This window comes from Pongo abelii, chromosome 6, assembly GCF_028885655.2.
Source record: "Pongo abelii isolate AG06213 chromosome 6, NHGRI_mPonAbe1-v2.0_pri, whole genome shotgun sequence".
Classification (NCBI taxonomy): Eukaryota; Metazoa; Chordata; class Mammalia; order Primates; family Hominidae; genus Pongo; species Pongo abelii.
The window spans coordinates 100,345,242-100,364,678 of NC_071991.2; the positions used below are offsets into that span (position 1 = coordinate 100,345,242).

The 19,437-nt window shown below is 36.0% G+C and overlaps 1 protein-coding gene across 1 annotated transcript in view; it reads right to left on the reverse strand.

Moving 5' to 3' along the window:
• RELN (reelin) overlaps nucleotides 1-19,437 on the reverse strand; it is a 521,559-nt gene that overhangs the window by 198,316 nt on the left and 303,806 nt on the right. Inside the window, exon 11 of the mRNA XM_024250358.2 lies at nucleotides 14,927-15,072. Within this exon, the coding sequence (XP_024106126.2) occupies nucleotides 14,927-15,072 (146 nt within the window). The remainder of the gene's footprint in view (nucleotides 1-14,926; nucleotides 15,073-19,437) is intronic.

Consider the following 19,437-nt stretch of genomic DNA (forward strand, 5'->3'; position numbering starts at 1 on the left):
ATCCAACATTTCTATGGATTTGCAGAGGAAAAGGAATTGCATGAGCTCAGACAGCCTTGTTGCCACAGCTTCAAATTTTCAACTGGCTGATTACTATTACCAATGATGGGGAACTAAAAGAGGTAAGCTAATTAGTTCATTTTAGGCTCTCATCTAATTATGTCATCAGGAGTGTTAACAAATTAAAGGACGATGTCATCTTTCAAATCAGCAAGCTTCTCTTTAGGGTAGGTTCAATTTATTTTAACATGTTGAATAATCAATTTTTAAATGTAGTCCGGTTATTAACTTTTTTCTTGTTTCTAAATATCCTTGGTGACTTTATTATATAAAAAGCAATTTTATAAATAAAAACAATTGTTAGTTACTGAATATTAATAATTATCCTAAGGCATGAAGATATGTTTCTTTTCAGGAAAATAAATATAATGTTTATTCGCCATAACTTCTTCATCCAAAGCTTATATGTCAAAGTGTCTCTAAGCAATGTATTTAAGCCACAGGCTCAGTTCTCAATATATGGACAGTATTTTAATTAAATTTCATTAAGCAGTCAAACTTTGTTGGAAATCATGATATGCAAACAGAATTACAGCTATTTTAGGTAAAATGTTTAATCATTCCAGTTTTTGAAAACATGTATATTTATTCCTTGCACAAAGTTTATCATGTATATTTACTTTAGAATTAGTTAATTCTATTTTCAAAGCAAAGACTATCCAGGGAAATAATTTTTAGGAACACCAAATAGCATATATCTGTAATATCACACATTTGGCAACAGATATCAAAGGAGATATGTGAATTATTTTAAAATACATTACAGGCTGAGAGTGGTGGCTCATGCCTGTAATCCCAGCACTTTGGGAGGCCAAGGTGGGCGGATCACTTGAGGCCAGGAGTTCAACTTAAGCCTGGCCAACAGGGCCAAAACCCGTCTCTACTAAAAATATAAAAATTAGCTGGGCGTGGTGGTACACACCTACAATCCCAGCTACTTGGGAGGCTGAGGCATGAGGATGGCTTGAACCCGAGAGTTGGAGGTTGCAGTGAGCTGAGATTGCACCACTGCACTCCAGCCTGGGTGACAGAGGGAGACTCTGTCTCAAGTAAAATAAAAGGTATGACATATAATTATATATGTATAATTGTATGCTTTGTATAATTTATGAGAGAAGTTTGATACTTTGATCTTGTGTTTAATATTTAAAAAGTTGAAATATTTGTTATTTTAAAACCGATTTCTCTTTAGTTTCTGGCCATGTCTAATTTGGCCTTTGTTATTCACACAATTAACTGGTCTACATTTGGAAGAAACTGGGACACACAAGGGTAAGTGGCTTGCCTAAGGCCAATCACCTGTTCAGCTCTAAAATTTAGATCTTTTCTTTCTTGATTTGCTCTGATTTTCTTAGTTACAGTTGTAAAAAGGATATTATGTATACCAGGATGATTATGTTGAACCATCCCAGTTTATAAGAGATTTGGGACAAAAATATTAGAAAATTCTTTAAAAAAAATTTTAACAGATTATATCAACCATTCAAGGAGCAAGCACATGGAATAGTAACTTTTTGAAACAGCTCTTAATAGTATTGCATCATTTGCAAATTAACCAGGAGCCTCTCTTGATGCATACATGAAAATTTCACACTGGTTCATTGGTCTTTTGCTTGCTCCATTTATCCCAATTAAACCACTCAGCCTACTGATCCACAAAGCAAGTTAAGGTTATAAATGATGCAGATGATGACTCCTTTTTGATATCTACCTGCTTTAGAGTATTTTTAAAGTGAAAAATTAAACTGAAAAAGAATTTTCATGGGCTAAAAGAACCTTCTATTTAAGTGAGAAATGAGATTAGTAGTCTTTTTCTTTTATTTGTCGTAAATGAAAAACTTTTCTAGATTAATTTAAATGAGTTATTATCACTTCTACCACAACATTGTGTGAGATATGATTCAGACCACATAATAACTTTCAATCTTTATTTAAGTCTGACATATCTATTTTTTTCTCTCAATTAGGTTTTATTTCTCCCACGCTAACTGTTGGAAGATAATAAAAGTGAAGTTACTTCCTTTAGAAATTCAAATATTTATAATCAAGTAAAATGGGAAGTTTAGTCTACTTTGAAGAGAAAAAGGCAGAGATAAATCTGCTTTACTGAATTTTTACAAGAGTCATGTTTTGCAAAAGTCCTGTTGCTTTGAATAACTTACTTTGCATTTATTAAAAATTCAGGAGGAGCCTGTTATAGCACAAGCTCATTCTTTCATGAATTTGTATAAACACTGGCTCAAACATGGTTGGAGGCAAAGTATCCTTAAGGAGATCCCAGAGCTCTATCAACTACCGGGGGACTTCAGGTAGAGTCTTTACTCACCAGACTTCAAAGTCCCAATTTACAAGGTCACAAAGTTGTGGTCATTTCCAGTTACAAAAATTATATAGTCCCTGACTCTCTCCAAATATAATAGTTACATGAAGTGAAATTATAACATAACCAAATCTTTGAGACCAGTAGTGGTTATTTGAGGAGCTCTATAGTTCTGTCAATATCTCAGATGGCATGGCAATTTTCCTCCAAAGGTATGTTACTTCTCTGTGGTTTAAATTACGCTTTCCCTAAGGAAATGCAGTTCCATGTGAAGTGCATTTGAAGGAATGTCTGCCTGAGGGACAGAGCTCTCTACAATGCAGCAATTTATATTTATTCTTTTATGATTAATTCTAAAATTAAAAAGCCGTTACCTTATTTATTATAAATACAGTGGTATCTATTATTTATTACAAATAGAGTGATGTGAAGTTGGAGCACAGAAAAAGTTTTCTAATCAATAAAATGCCTTAAGGAAACTCTGTTCCTTAGAGATAGCAAGGTCACAATAACATTTAATTTATATTTTTAAAATAAGGCTTTCTGTTTTTTCTGTCATTAAAAGAGTAACATGTTTGTAAGCAAAAAATAATGTAAAGAGGTGTCTTAGCTGGAAAGCTGATGGTCTTCTCTATCAGGTGTTTTGGAATGCTTTGTAACTAGGATTAATTATATTTTAACCAGCTCATACTTCAATACTTTTAAGAATGATATGTATTCTTGGTAGGGTAGCTTGGCAATAACTATCAAAACTGAAATTATATACCTACATAAGTATGTATATGTGTGCATACACATCTGATTATCTAGTTTTCCTTTTCCTTTTAGGAACTTACCTTTCAGAAATATTTTAACAAGCACACAAGAATGTTTACTATAATATTCTTTGCCTATCAACAGGGGGTTCAGTTAGATTAACTAGCCTTTGTGAAATAATGAAGATCTATATTTATTGACTAGAAGGGACTTTCATAATATGTTAAGTTTTGAAAAATCAAGTTGAAGTATAATATGCAAAATGTGATTCTAGTGTTTTGCGGGGTTTTTTTTTGGTATCATCACAGAAAAATTTCTGAATGACTATATGCCAACAGTTTAACAGTGAAGATGGGAATTAGCATGGGGTGGAAATTTTAGACTTTTACTTTGCTCATTTTCTTTGCAGTAAGCAAATAATTTCCAGGAAAAAGTCAGGCATTCAGTTTATATGAATTATAATTCAGAGTGAAAATTTAAATTATCTCATTATAGGTTGATGAAAATATTAAGAATATGAACATAGGAATTAGAGATCTAATATCTTAGCCAGATCCTTTCCCTACTAATATTAGCATAAAAGGCACTAAAAGTAATGGAACATTTCATATTTTCTATGAATTTTTAAATTATATTATCCAGAACATATTAAAACACCTAGAGTTGGCAACTTTAAGTATGAACTAAGACCCAGAATAAAGCCTGGCTATAAGATCCTATATTGACCAAATTCATAAGGTTTTTAAAAAATCTCATATAAATTCTCTGAGGTTGAAAAAGTTCATTACATTTATAAGGTCTATATTTGGGATGGATGCTCTGCTCTGTAATAAGGGATGTGCCATAGGTAAAGACCTTCCACATTCATTTATATTCATGAGGTTTATCTCCAGTACGAGTCCTCTGAAGTCTAGCAAGATGTATACTTTGAATGAAGCCTTCTCCACCTATCATTGCATTTATAGGTTTTACCTCTAGCATAACAGCTTAGGCGAAGGTAAAAGGATGAGCTCAATTTGAAGGCTCCCCTGAATGCATTACATTTCGAAGATTCTTCTCTTCAATTGGTCCCTCTCGAATTTAATTTTTAGGTTTTTATGACATGCATCATGTTTATTTACGCTCTCGTTGGAACAACACTAATAAAGAATATTGGGCTTCAGAACGGTTAGAAAGCACCCAGCTTTCTCATTAACAAGACAGTAATATAACCTAGACTAGAGATTGTTTAGAGAAAATGATGTGTTGCCTGGGACATTACAGAATCTCAATAAATGTTGGTTTCCTTTTCTCCTCCTGTAAAATGTAGTGCTATTTTCATTTTAAAATAAGTCAAAGTGGTAATTCAAATGAACTTCTAAATTATAATGAGTGTTTTTACTTTTTTCATGCTATAATTAATAAACAACCTTAGATGAAGTTGCAGTACAGTATGCAAAGCGTTATTGCTCCAGCAATTTTTAATCAAGGAAATACTTAGCAAAAGATAAACTGTGCACTTTATCTACCTGTAGGTCTTTAGCACTGTTTAAGATTTTAGCTACAATGTATCTGAACTCCTAAATTTATTATTTGTTATTTAAATGGTTAAGTTTTACTTTTATAAGAGTGAACATGACTGTAAAAACAAAACCCACTTAATACAATGTTAACTCAGACTGCCACACTACCTTCAATTCATTTACCTTGAATTGTAAGCTTACATAAAATCCCTCTATAGCCTTATGAGCATTTTGTGAAAATATTCTAAATCAGAGGTAACAATTCTTAAATTTTAGTTTAAGAGGGGATAATTTGTGGAAAATAAGAAGATGCTTAAACTGTTCCGAAGAGCTCTAAAGAAATTTCAGCCTATTTTTAATAAAAGTGTCAACTTACATCAAAAGGGCTACAATAGAGATTGTTCTTGTTGCTCTATATGCAAATTTGTTTTTTCCTGGTAATATGTTAGATTCATTGGTTCTCTCTCTTGGGAACAAGAATAGGGAGTCAGTTGCTGCATTCTGGATGCTCACATGGACAGCTACTTTGGGGCTGGGGGCCTATTAACCAACTCAAGTGCCAAGAGCAAAGATGGCGTGGAAATGTGCTGTAAATTAAAGAAGGGCTCAGGACTTCTATGAAGGAGCTCCAGAACAGCTTCGGCATAGAGAACTTATATACTTGTCATTTGAAAAATTACTGTTTTTATTTTTAAACTATAAAAACAATTAGCTTAAAAAGAAAGCAATATTAGCACCTAGGTCAAAAGAAAATCAGAAAAAGAAGGAAGCAGTACATCTCTTTTAACAGCTTGCAACAAGTTTACCCTGATCCATTTTAGCACTTGTGTGGTTTTTAAGCATATCCAATTCTTTTAATTAATATTGTTCTTTCCCCAATAATATATTTCTTGTTTAGAGAATGATTTAGGTTTCACTGGCTATTTAACTTTGTGTTTAACCTTTTATATCTCATTAATTAATATTAGCATAATTTTCTTTTGAGCACCACTTTGGCCATATCATATTACTCATAGTGATTATGTTTTGAATAATAACTAATTTTTAACTTGTTTGTTATGCGCCATGCTTTATGCAAAGTGCTCTACATGTACTGATGCATGAAATATCCCTTTTTGGTCCTTTTAATGCTGAAACCTGAATTCTATCTTATTTTAATATGCCTCCTTGCTGCTTCTGTTACATTTGCCTGGTACAGTAGTTCCTCTTTGACTTTCTATTTCTTTTGTTATGTTAGTTTAAGTCTCTCATAAGGGCAAATATACAGCTTATTTTTCAAAACTTACTGTGAGAATCTCATTTAATAAGTGAATATAACTCACTCTAATTTATCACATTACTGGTATGTTTGAATTGGCTCCTGACAAATTGTTTTCTATTTTCTATTTACCCTGTATTTTATTGTTTATTTTTTCCACTTTCCTGACATTACTGAACTGTCTTCTTTGTTCTAATGTTAACCTAATGCTTTAGAAGTTATATAACCTCTATCTGGCTTATCTATTTTTTAACACACATATTTATATTTTATTTAAAGTTTTCTATTAACATTAAGAGTTAACAAAGATCTACAGTTTCATTCTAAACAGGTTAAGAACTTGGGCAGTATTTTATTTCCTTTTTCTGCTTCCTTTCCTGTCAGCCACCTTCTATACTTTTCATGTTGCAATCTTCTGGGTTTTAATTCCAAGTTTTTATTAAAGTTTTCAAATAATCCATACTTATTTAGACTGAACTACAAGTTTTATTTTTTTACTTGTTTACTACTCTCTCTTGAATATCTCATCTTCCTCTTGGATTAGTTTCCAGGAATGTATCTTGCAGTAATTCTTTCACAGAGGGTGGTAAACTTTCTGAATCCTGTGTGTCTATAACAGTTTTTGTTTTTTCCTAATACTTGATATTTGGCTGGAGAAGGAATTTTACAACTCAAATAATTTTCAGAACTTCAAGATAACTGCTTCCTTTAAAAAAATGCTTAATGCTACCAAGGAGAGTACAATAAATCTTACCTAGAAGGTTTAGAATTTTCTTTTATTGGTGTTCTAAAATTTCTTCCTGATTATCTAGGACTGGGTACTTTTCCATTCATCTTGCTAAACACTTTCACTCACAGCCACTATACCTTTCTCCTCCTCCTCTTCCCTGCCCCCCTCCTCTTCTTACTCCTCCTCCTTCTTCTCTTTTAATCTTTGGAACTTTTTTCAATTATTTATTTGAATATTGCATTCCATGTATTCCTTCTGGCTTCTTCTTTAATTCCTATTTCTAATGTTGGAAGTGCCACTTTCTCTCCATACTTAACATCTCTTTTTCTGTAATGAAGTAACATTTCAATACTCAAATTTCCAGCTCACTAATTTGTTATTTAGCTCTGCCTATACTGATATTCAGGAAAAAAAATCCATTAAACTTGTTTCAACAATCATATATTTTCATTTCTCGCATCTCTAATTGTTTCTTCCTCATAAAATTTGTTCTAATTTCACAAATGCAGTATACGCCCTTATCCTGCTGAGGATATTAATTATACTTCTTATGCAATCTCCATTGGTTTAATCTGTTACTTCCTTTTACTTACTTGGTTCCTAGTCCTTTAGTTTAATGCTTTTTTTTTTTTTTTTTTTTTTTTTACATGGAGGTGATTTTCCTTAGATTTGGTGATTTAGGTTATTTGCTTAAATTCATATCTGCTATTCTTAGTTTCAGTAGAAAAATGCCCACTAACTGGGAGCAGATGTGCCCTTGGGTGAGAATTCCCATGGGGACACAGTGCCCTGCTTCTCCATTCCACATGTCCACATTCATTGCTTGTTCCTGGGGGCAGAAGTCTCTGCTTAGAAGTGGGTATACTGCTGGATTCGGTTTGCAAACCAAATCCAGCAGCACATCAAAAAGCTTATCTACCATGATCAAGTTGGCTTCATCCCGGGGATGCAAGGCTGGTTCAACACATGCAAATCAATAAACATAATCCATCATATAAACAGAACAAAAGATAAAAACCACATGATTATCTCAATAGATGCAGAAAAGGCCTTTGACAAAATTCAACAGCCCTTCATGCTAAAAACTCTCAATAAACTAGGTATTGATGGGATGTATCTCAAAATAAAAAGAGCTATTTATGACAAACCCACAGCCAATATCATACTGAATGGGCAAAAACTGGAGGAATTCCCTTTGAAAACTGGCACAAGACAGAGATGCCCTCTCTCACCACTCCTATTCAACATAGTGTTGGAAGTTCTGGCCAGGGCAATTAGGCAGGAGAAAGAAATAAACGGTATTCAATTAGGAAAAGATGAAGTCAAATTGTCCCTGTTTGCAGATGACATGACTGTATATTTAGAAAACCCCATCATCTCAGCCCAAAATCTCCTTATGCTGATAAGCAACTTCAGCAAAGACTCAGCATACAAAATCAATGTGCAAAAATCACAAGCATTCCTGTATATCAATAACAGATAAGCAGAGAGCCAAATCATGCATGAACTCCCATTCACAATTGCTTCAAAGAGAATAAAATACCTAGGAATCCAACTTACAAGGGATGTGAAGGACCTCTTCAAGGAGAACTACAGACCAGTGCTCAACGAAATAAAAGAGGACACAAACAAATGGAGGAACATTCCATGCTCATGGATAGGGAGAATCAATATTGTGAAAATGGCCATACTGCCCAAGGTAATTTATAGATTCAATGCCATCCCTATCAAGCTACCAATGACTTTCTTCACAGAATTGGAAAAAACTACTTTAAAGTTCATATGGAACCAAAAAAGAGCCCACATTGCCAAGACAATCCTAAGCCAAAAGAACAAAGCTGGAGGCATCACACTACCTGACTTCAAACTATACTACAAGGCTGCAGTAACCAAAACAGCATGGTACTGGTACCAAAACAGAGATATAGACCAATGGAACAGAATAGAGCCCTCAGAAATAATACCACACATCTACAACCATCTGATCTTTGACAAACCTGAGAAAAACAAGCAATGGGGAAAGGATTCCCTATTTAATAAATGGTGCTGGGAAAACTGGCTAGCCATATGTAGAAAGCTGAAACTGGATCTCTTCCTTACACCTTATACAAAAATTAATTCAAGATGGATTAAAAACTTAAATGTTAGACCTAAAACCATAAACACCCTAGAAGAAAACCTAGGCAATATCATTCAGGACACAGGCATGGGCAAAGACTTCACGTCTAAAACACCAAAAGCAATGGCAACATAAGCCAAAATTGACAAATGGGATCTAATTAAACTAAAGAGCTTCTGCACAGCAAAATAAACTACCATCAGAGTGAACAGGCAACCTACAGAATGGCAGAAAATTTTTACAATATACTCATCTGACAAATGGCTAACATTCAGAATCTACAAAGAACTCAAACAAATTTACAAGAAAAAAATCAAACAACCCCATCAAAAAGTGGGCGAGGGATATGAACAGACACTTCTCAAAAGAGATATTTATGCAGCCAACAGACACATGAAAAAATGCTCATCATCACTGGCCATCAGAGAAATGCAAATCAAAACCACAATGAGATACCATCTCACACCAGTTAGAATGGCGATCATTAAAAAGTCAGGAAACAACAGGTGCTAGAGAGGATGTGGAGAAATAGGAACACTTTTACACTGTTACTGAGAGTGTAAACTAGTTCAACCATTGTGGAAGACACTGTGGCAATTCCTCAAGGATCTAGAACTAGAAACACCATTTGACCCAGCAATCCCATTACTGGGTATATACCCAAACGATTATAAATCATGCTACTATACAGACACATGCACATGTATGTTTATTGAGGCACTATTCACAATAGTAAAGACTTGGAACCAACCCAAATGTCCACAATGATAGACTGGATTAAGAAAATGTGGCACATATACACCATGGAATACTGTGCAGCCATAAAGAATGATGAGTTCATGTCCTTTGTAGGGACATGGATGAAGCTGGAAACCCTCATTCTCAGCAAACTGTTGCAAGGACAGAAAACCAAACACCACATGTTCTCACTCATAGGTGGGAATTGAACAATGAGAACACTTGGACACAGGGTGGGGAACATCACACACCGGGGCCTGTCGTGGGGTAGGGGCAGGGGAGAAGGATAGCATTTGGAGATATATGTAATGTAAATGACGACTTAATGGGTGCAGCACACCAACACTGTACATGTATACATATGTAACAAACCTGCATGTTGTGCACATGTACCCTGGAACTTAAAGTATAATAAAAAAAATGTGCCACATATACACCATGGAATACTATGCAGCCATAAAAAAGGATGGGTTGCTGTCCTTTGCAGGGACACGGATGAAGCTGGAAACCATCATTCTCAGCAAACTATCACAAGATCAGAAAACCAAACACTGCATGTTCTCACTCATAAGTGGGAGTTGAACAACAAGAACACATGGACACAGGGAGGGGAACATCACACACTAGGGTCTGTGGTGGGTGGGGGACTAGGGGAGGGACAACATTAGGAGAAATATCTAATGTAGGTGACGGGTTGATGGTTGCAGCAAACCACCACGGCACGTGTATATCTATGTAACAAACCTTCACGTTCTGCACATGTAACCCAGAACTTAAAGAATAATAATAATAAAAAGAACAACAACAAAAAGAAGTGGGTGTAGTGAGGGCCAGGCACGGTGGCTCATGCCTGTAATCCCAGCACTTCAGGAGGCCGAGGCGGGCAGATCACTTGAGGTCAGGAGTTCGAGATGAGCCTGGCTAACATAATGAAATCCCGTCTCTACCAAAAGCACAAAAATTAGCTGGGTGTGGTGGTGCGTGCCTGTAATCTCAGCTACTGGGGAGGCTGAGAGACGAGAATCACTGAAACCCAGGAGGCGGAGGTTGCAGTAAGCTGTGATCGCACCACTGCACTCCAGCCTGGGCGACAGAGTGAGAATCTGTCTTAAAAAAAAAAAAAAAAAAAAAAAAAAGAAGGTGTAGTAAGGGGTTCACCTACTTAGCAGTCCTTATAGCCCCACCCTGATTCCTGTGTGCAACATCCGTGACCTGGAGCAATACTGAGACGCCTTCTGTAGTGTCTTATTCAACATGTGTTCTGGGCTATTGTTTACATGCTTCCATCAGATCCCTCCTCTCTCTGGTCCGACTACAGGTCACTTTCTTGTTTTTTAGTGTCACTATAGACTCATTTGCTCATTTTCTGTCATTTCCAAGGATTTGTGGCAGGTGGGGAAGACTACAGCATACTGTCTTGATTCCAGCTTTTAATATTCATTACATTTGTGGAGTTTCTCTTTAGCACAAATATTGTGGCAATAGCAGTAAAACAGATTTTTTTAAAAAGGTGTTTGAATAGTAAAAGCATATAATATTTACGTTTGGGATGAAAGGCAAATATACAAATTCCATATTATAGCAATGTTCTACAAAACTGCCTTCCACCTAAAGACAGCCTCAGCTAAGTGAGATGTGATAGCTTCTAATTAAATGATGTGTTTGTAAGGTTAAGCCAAAGTTCAGAAAGACTCACATAAATTATCAGTGTATCTATTAAAGTTTCTCCCTTGCTGAAGTAACAGATGTGTCTTCTTTAGAAAAAAGAAAAAAACAACTTTAAAATCCCACTTAAAAAAATAAACCTATCAACATTGGATTTCGGACAGCTAAGTGATGTGAAAGGCACACAGCTCTTGCATCCTTGTGATCTGAGATAAAATACTTTAATTCAAATGGTGGGAAAATATGGATAATTGGGACAGTGGTTTCCCAAAAAAGCCATAATGGCTTACTGGCTCTCTTTTCTTCCTTGCCATTCATATTAAGTCTTTTGGAAACGTTATAAGAGAGGACTGCATACTCTTTTTTCTCTCTCATGATTCTTATGGAAGAAAAACATTGCTAAAGAGATGAAAGCATTATATCCACATTAATAATTTTTTATTTCTTAAAAAAGTGAACTCAAAGCAGTAGAATTCAATCAATTCAACTGGCCACCCTTGAATGAGTGAGGATTTGCCATCTATGTTTTCTGTCTATTTTAGCAGATGAGCTTACCATGATAAATTGTTTGTGTGGGTGGTGGTGGATGAAAGAAGAATGAGACAAATATTCGATAAACTGAGCAGAGAAAACAGAACACATCAAGAATTTCACTACCAAATTTTTAATCTGTTTTTCTTTGTCAGCTCTTACCCTAGGTAAACATGCTTCACACTAATTTGATTTTGTGACTTTTAAAAAAAATTCAATCTGTGACTAAAAATTATTATATCAGCATTCTTTCCTGGACCAATAAAGCAACATTTGGGACCAGGTGGGAGTGCGGGCCCCCCAACCCCCAACACATGCAAGCACACAAAACGCTATGGATTAAACTATCATTTTTATCATCACCCAAAACAGAAAATACTAGGTCTTCTCATTATCCTTTTATACTGTATAACATAATGCCAACTTCATGGCCGGGCCACCAGATGACAGCATGGATGAAGTAATTCTGGCAGTGTAGCCTGACGTCCTGGCCAAAAGCCACAAATAAGCACAAGGTGTGATTGCTAGAAGAATTACACCACTTTTAGAATTTAGATAAATTAATTGCAGAGCAATGAGAGTGGTACGGTGCTTTTCTCAAGCACATTATTATATCTTATCGGAACAGAAGTCTGCTGACAATGCCATGGCCTGGAAGTACCAGCTCCTTAACTGTGACCAAAACCCTGGTCAATCTTCAGTCCTGAGAAATGTCCAAAGAGCATAATTAAAACTACCTGAGTCATTTGGTTAATGGAATTTCCTCTGATGTTCCTCTGTGTCCATATTGACTTCAGCTCTTTTTTCAGGCATAAATAGTTTTAGTTCTTTTTTTTTGTTTTGGGGGGAATGATCGATTTAGTTGTAGCCAAAAATTCTCTTCTATTATTTGTGCTCTATGAAAACAGAATGTCTGATCTGTTAACTGGAATATATAATTTTTGCCAGCTATGTTTCTGGACTAGTACATTAATCTTCTAAACTATGCTTGGTTTCTTCTAATATCAAGTCAATTCCTTTCTAAGGTTACTTCATGAAGGGGTTTTCCATGTTTTTGTACCAAGTCTCCACAAGTGTTACTCATAGAGAGCTGAATGGACTATTCATTCTTTTACTAAGGCATTTCTTGTGTCCTTTTATAGACAGGCTTTGCTAATAGAATAAACTAAGAAGATGGGGGGCATTTTGGGGGAGAGAACAGCTGGTATGAAGACCACAGGTAAAAATAAATTTTATTTCCCCCCCAAACAATAAGAGCAAGTTACATTTAAAACACTGATTTTTCTTGGAAGATACAGGCACACACAGAGAAGGAGAGAGAAGTGGAGGGTGAGAAGGAGAGGGATGAGGGAGAGAGAGACAGATTAGTATTTATGTGTGTATCAGAATGGTACTCCTGGAGAGGAAATGCACCTCTTTAGCTCTGCTTTAATGGGATGGGGGCTGGTAACACTGGGGAATCATCTGAGTCCCCAGGGTCTCTGGGACTCCTTGAAGAGGGTGATTTATCCCTGATATATGGATGGAATTTGTGTGGAGAGATGAAAGCATGGGAGTAAATGAGTCTCCTGTGCCTCAACATTTGGATCCCCTCATCTGTGATCAAGCTCCATAATCAGGAAAGGGAGTTGAATTGGTCTTTTTTTAATCAGCAGTCAGAAAGAACTGATATGCTGGTGATCCTTTATCTCCAGAAGATAGGTAGAAAGCCTTCTGTGCATTGTCAAAGCTCTGGACTCCACCAAAGCTCTTTTATCGGGGAGGGGAGTGGACTGTTCTTACAAGAGCTAGAAGGGACCAGAAACCACTGTTTCTTTTTTTCCCCTCTAGGGTCTCCCCAGCCTGACCCTGCAGAGATCCTAGAGGCTAAAATGAGAAACAGTGGTTTCTGGTGTCTCAAGGAGACATTGGAGCTATACTGCACATGGAACTTCAGGGTGTCAGGAATGTCAGAAAAGGCCGTGTGGGCTAAAGGACTGAGCCTTGGTGCTGGGCCTGCAGAGGTCAATAGGCCCTGAGTGGGTGGAGTCATTCAGAGTCTCAGCCTTCTGCAGAGGCTTAGCCTGCTGTGCCACAGGCTGAACCTGAGCCACTTCCCTGAGGCAGGGAGGAGCAGGGCTGGGTCAACTGCAGTAGAAATTCAGTGTTTGACAGTGAAAGACCCCATTGCGGCAGCAAAGGGTCACAGTGGCAGTGTGGCTCAGGCTGAGGGTAAGAATTTTTGTGTCTTTCATAGACAAGCTTTGAGGACACAACAAGCTAAAAAAGAGGGGCCCTTCTGGGAGAGAGAATGGAAGAGTCTTACTGGGTCTGAATGAAGTTCTTGGGCAAGGCACAGGACAGGGAGCGCAAAAGAGCAATACTAGCCATCTTGCTACTCAGGAACTTCAAAGTTTAATCAGTTTTGATTTAATTTGTTGAGATCAGAGTGACACGACTATACCTCAAATGTTGTATTATGGAAAAGTTTCTCAGTCAATAGTTAAATTATTGCTATTTTATATTCATTATGAAATTATATTTAATGTTAATATAATTCATCCTTATCATAGTGTTACAAAACATAAATTTACCTCCAATTCATATCACGTTATGGGTTTTGAGTTTCTAATCTTATTAATGTTTTTTTTCAACTTGAACTTCTGAAAGTGCTGCCCAATTAGTAGGATATATCTTAGGGACTTAAGACCCAGAAGAAGGCACACAGCTCAGAACAGCAAGAAAACACTACCATCAAACAATGCTCACTGCTTCAGGTCTCCTCTATTTCAACCTCAGTCCCAAATTCCCCCTTTATAAATCTCTGGAAGATAAATTTTATCCCCTAAACAATTTTTATAGATCAAAGCCACATTCCAATGAAAATCAGGTAGCAGCATCCACAAATCTCAGACCCCAGGAAGACAAATGAAAATCTTAGTATAATAGTAGTGGAAAGATTTTGTATTCTATAAACACTGGGGAAAAAACCTTTCTCCCAGTAAAAGCTGAATAAACCAAAATGAGATATAAGTGAGTCAAGTGAAGTTAAAAGCATTTGCAATCACAAATTTTTAATATGCAAAAAAGAGTTAATTATAAGCTTAGAATCTTTAGGGTAAGTGCACCCCTTTTGGCTTGTCTATGATAAGAATCATCAATATTGATCTAAGTATGCTTTTGTCATTTAACAATATGCATTTAAAACATGTCCAGTAGAATAAATGTAAGTGCTACGTACACAGCATGGGAGATAGCAATTACTTACCCTGTAGGCTGGCTCTCAAATTCTTCTGACCATTGCTCTTGAATATCTTCTGTGGAAAGATCTACATCCCGGGTGGTGGCAAAATTGAACTCGCTGCCTTCATTTCCATGGAAATAAATGGAATTCCCATCTGACTGACAGCTATGCTGTAGATGAAAAGAGAGCATGGGGTGCCTGCTGAATTGGTGTTGTAGCTGTATCTGTCTTACTCATGTATAATTAGAGTTTTTAGAAAAGTTATTATATTAGCTCCTCTATGATGGACTCTCAAATCAAAAGAGCTTGTTACCTCTTTTTTGCCTTGTTTAATTCAATTACAATTTCTTTCTAATTTATTAAGTTATCACAAAAAAGGAGTCAAGAGGGCATTTGAGCTTTGCCATCTGTCTTCAGTATGAAACAAGAATATTTCAATTGGAATAATTTCCCATCTTTACCACTGTCCTTGTTGTGGGAATTAAATTTGATAATGACTTGTCATGTATTTTAAATTCTGTGGTTATCGGCTAAATAGCATTGACCTTTTCAATATTCCATATATTTCTTACTTGCCATTCAAGTCTTTCACAATTTATCTGTAAATGGAATATGAGTAGAACAGCCAGCTAATCTAAACATGCAATGCAGAAAAGGTCAAAGTAAACCCAGATATAATCACATATTCTCAACCAGTTTCTGAGTAAAAGTTTCTGACCAGACCTAAAAAGTGCACACTATCCCAAATGAGGAACTGGGAAACTACGAACTTTGTTAATCCCCAAAAGAACACATAAAAAACAAAGAAAATATATTTCTTGTGATACTTTTTCTAATGACATTTTTTTCAACTTGAAGAGAATAAAGGCAAGATCAAACTTTGGAGACAGTAAATGTTAGTTACTTTAAAAAATTATTATAAGTTTGCATTAACATTTTTTGGTAATAAGTCATATACAGAGAAATGCTTGGGGCTGGGCATGGGAAACTAAAACAATAAAAAGGAGAAATAAAAAGAGAAATGCTATACATGAAACATCAAACATTCTTTTAAGTTTTATACACTCTTAAAATGAAACAGAGATGAAAAAAACCAACTGGACAAAACCTATCAGTCAAGCCCAGGGACTGTGAGTTCTGTAGGGCAAGGACAATGTCCATTTTGTTCCTTGTTATATTCCAGGTCTTAGCACAGTGCCTGGCATATAGCAGGCATTAAAAAATATTTGTTAAGTAGTTCAACAAACGAATGAGTGAATGACATGGAAATGCCCTTTAAGGTAATTATTATTTTTTAAAAAAGATAAATTTACTGTGTATGCCTAAGATATATAACATGATTTTCTAAGACACATACAGTCATGTACCACATAACAATGTTTCAGTAAATGACAGACCGCATATACAATGGTGGTCCTATAATATTATAATGGAGCTGAAAAATTTCTATCACCTAGTGATATCATAGTTATCATAACGTCATGGCATGATACATTACTCATGTGTTTTTGGTGATGTTGGTGTAAATAAACCTACTGTGCTGCCAATCCTATAGAAGTATAGCATATAAAATTATGTATGGTACATAATATTTGAAAATCATAATAAGCGACTTTTGGGTGTGGAGGGGAGTGAAGTATTGCTCTTTGAATATTCTCTTCTTTAGAGTCTTAATAAAGTGACATATTACCAAAGAAAGGCTGCAACACACCCAAAGGAAGCAGCCATCCCTCAGCGGGAGGTGGCTGGATGTTCTCTATCTCTTAGCAAGATGGGACTGTCACTCTCTAGGGAGCAGGGTCTGGAGATGCACAGAACCCACACAGCTACAGATGGCTTGCTCTGCTCCTCACCATGCTAAGGAGATCAAGATATGATTTCTACCTCTGCCATTCTGAATAGAACCCAGTGTTCTCAAGGTTTGCAGTGATAAAATGCTCTTTTAAGGATATATGAGCCCATAGTATAGTGGGCCTGTAAAACTGGGGATGGTCTTTGTGAAACCAGTGAATTCCTGAGCTATTTGAGAGCAATGGGTGTACTGAGTCTCCATTTCTTTCTAAGGAGTTGATAATCATAGGCCCTGTATTTTGGAGCCTTAGCCAGCGTAGGGGGCCATAGTAGGGTTCTCATTCTGAGAATGCCTAAATCAATTACAAGACAAGTTAGAATTTCATGTTAATTCTGTTTTAGGATTGGTCACAGCGGGCTTGGTGTCTTGGAATTAGCCTGCTTCCTAGATGCTCTCCAAACTACAAATTTATGCCTGAATGCATTCAGATTGAGATAGTGTCCCTGGGCCTTGCTTGCTTTCTATCTGCATTTCTGGCTCTGAATGGGAATCCACGGCTTCCTTGGTTAGGCATTGCTTGAGCTTTCTCCTAGAATCTAACTCAATTAAATTCAGCACCTACATGAATTGAAGAAATTAAGATTGGAAAAGAACAAAAATTGGAAACCAAAAACAATCAAGATGATAAGGACTGAAATCCCTCAAGGAGTTTCAGGATTGGGATTAGAAAGCGTGTTGAAATACATTTTCTCTGTTTAATGGCTCCATGTTTTTGCAGAAGCCATTTAACCCCTCTAGGCCTCAGTTTCTCAGGTTGTAGAATGGAACCAATAATATCTACTTGCTAGAGGTGTTGTTAGTGGCACAAATAATATATGAGGAAATGCATTTTGAAACTTCTAAGTGCTACAAAATAATCATTATTTCTAAATATACATATTTTTTCAAAAACATGCTATTATATTCCATATGCCTAGCAAAGGTGATGGAAAAATAGAAGAGCATTTCAATCTATTTTAAACTGCTTTTCATCAGAATAGTCATTACAATTCTTTGGATCAACTTAAAACCTTTAGTAACATGCATGGAATATGTCCCACGATACAACAGGCAAAAATACTGCAAACATTCATTCATCTTCAGGGCAGACTGAATCATTAATTAGAACTTTAAAAGCCCTCCTCCAAATTTTGGCAGATTATCAAATATTCTCCTAAAACAGGAAAACTTAATGCAAGATGTCTGATGCCACTTTTCTTACAGACAAGTTTGCATTGTATAACATCGATCTACTATGTTAAAAATCCAAATGAAACATTCATTGAAAGTATGAAAAGAATTTTAAAAAATTGGTCTCGATTTTAATACCCAGCTATTTTTGTTCAACATCTATTCAAACTCCTATCATTTATATGCAATAACAATTAAAATCTAAACAACTTCAAAACCAATTAAATATGTAACTTTGTAAGATACATGAGCTCTTGATATGAAAAAAAAAACAAGAATTTTTGGAATTCAGGACTATTTTATTTTGAGCATCATGAAAATCTACTAGGTTTTCTTTAGCAGATTATTCTAAATCACATGTGATTTGTTGAGCCACAGCTTTTGATTGACATATGGTGAATGTATATCAAGCAACTAAGCATTTATTTGGGGTAAAATAAAGGTATAAATTCTGCAGCGGTTCTAAATTTTTATCTGTATTTCTAGCACTACTAATGTACATTATTATACAATTATAATTGTTTGTACTTGTTTCATTATTTTAGCCTTGATCAATGACATACACTTTATGCTTCTAAGTACTAGTAGATTACAAATTTCTAAAGTCCCTTAAGTATGGCTCTTATGTGTTTTCTCTTTGTCAATCAAAAATATTTTCCTACTTTGCCATTAAATGGATTTCCTTTACTTGACAAGCAGAACACAGAGTAACTAAGTGACAAGAATTTGCCATTCAGAAAATCATCAACAGGAAACATCAGTGCAAATTCCTCAATATAGCAAGTCCTTGGCCACAACTCAGGACAGCAGTTTTCTAAGGTTGCTCCCTATACTCTGCTGAAAATGTTAACGACTTCACCTCTGTACTTGTAAAAGTGCTTACATTTGCCTCCACCATTGTTTTATTAGGTTTTCATCAAAGATGAACACCGAGGCACCTCTTAATATGATCTCCCTGGGGTCTAATGACCCTGATGATTCTTTCAGGCATCTGTAGCCTTACCATTTATTTTTTGACGACATCCTTTTTGTTGGAATGAGGATATTGGGCATTTGGGCAATGCCAGCTTGCAGAGAGCTGGTGGCAGATGGATGAAATCTGCCTGGTATGCCTTCCCCTCCACATGAGCAGAGAGCCATCCATTTCCTCCATTAAGGAGTTGTCACTCAGCCCACCCAGCTGGAAGACCATTTTTGATAGCCAAGCTGGCTGGTGGCAGACAATTCAGATACAAAGTGTGCTTTAAAAGGAAGCTAAAACATCATTTGTAGGAAAATTGAAAATGCATGGCTTCCACCACAGCCAATTTTTTAATGACTGTAATATTTTAAGTGATTATTTTTGCCACTTCAGATTGCTCCTTAGAGAGGAGAGGTTTTTTAATTAAAATCTAGGCAATGCAAACAGATGAGATATGAGGAACAGAGGAAAGAGAAATAAGATGAATAAAATTAATTAAAATGGCATTGTTGGCAGTCATAAATTAGCCACTGTCTGGCTGGAAATAAAATA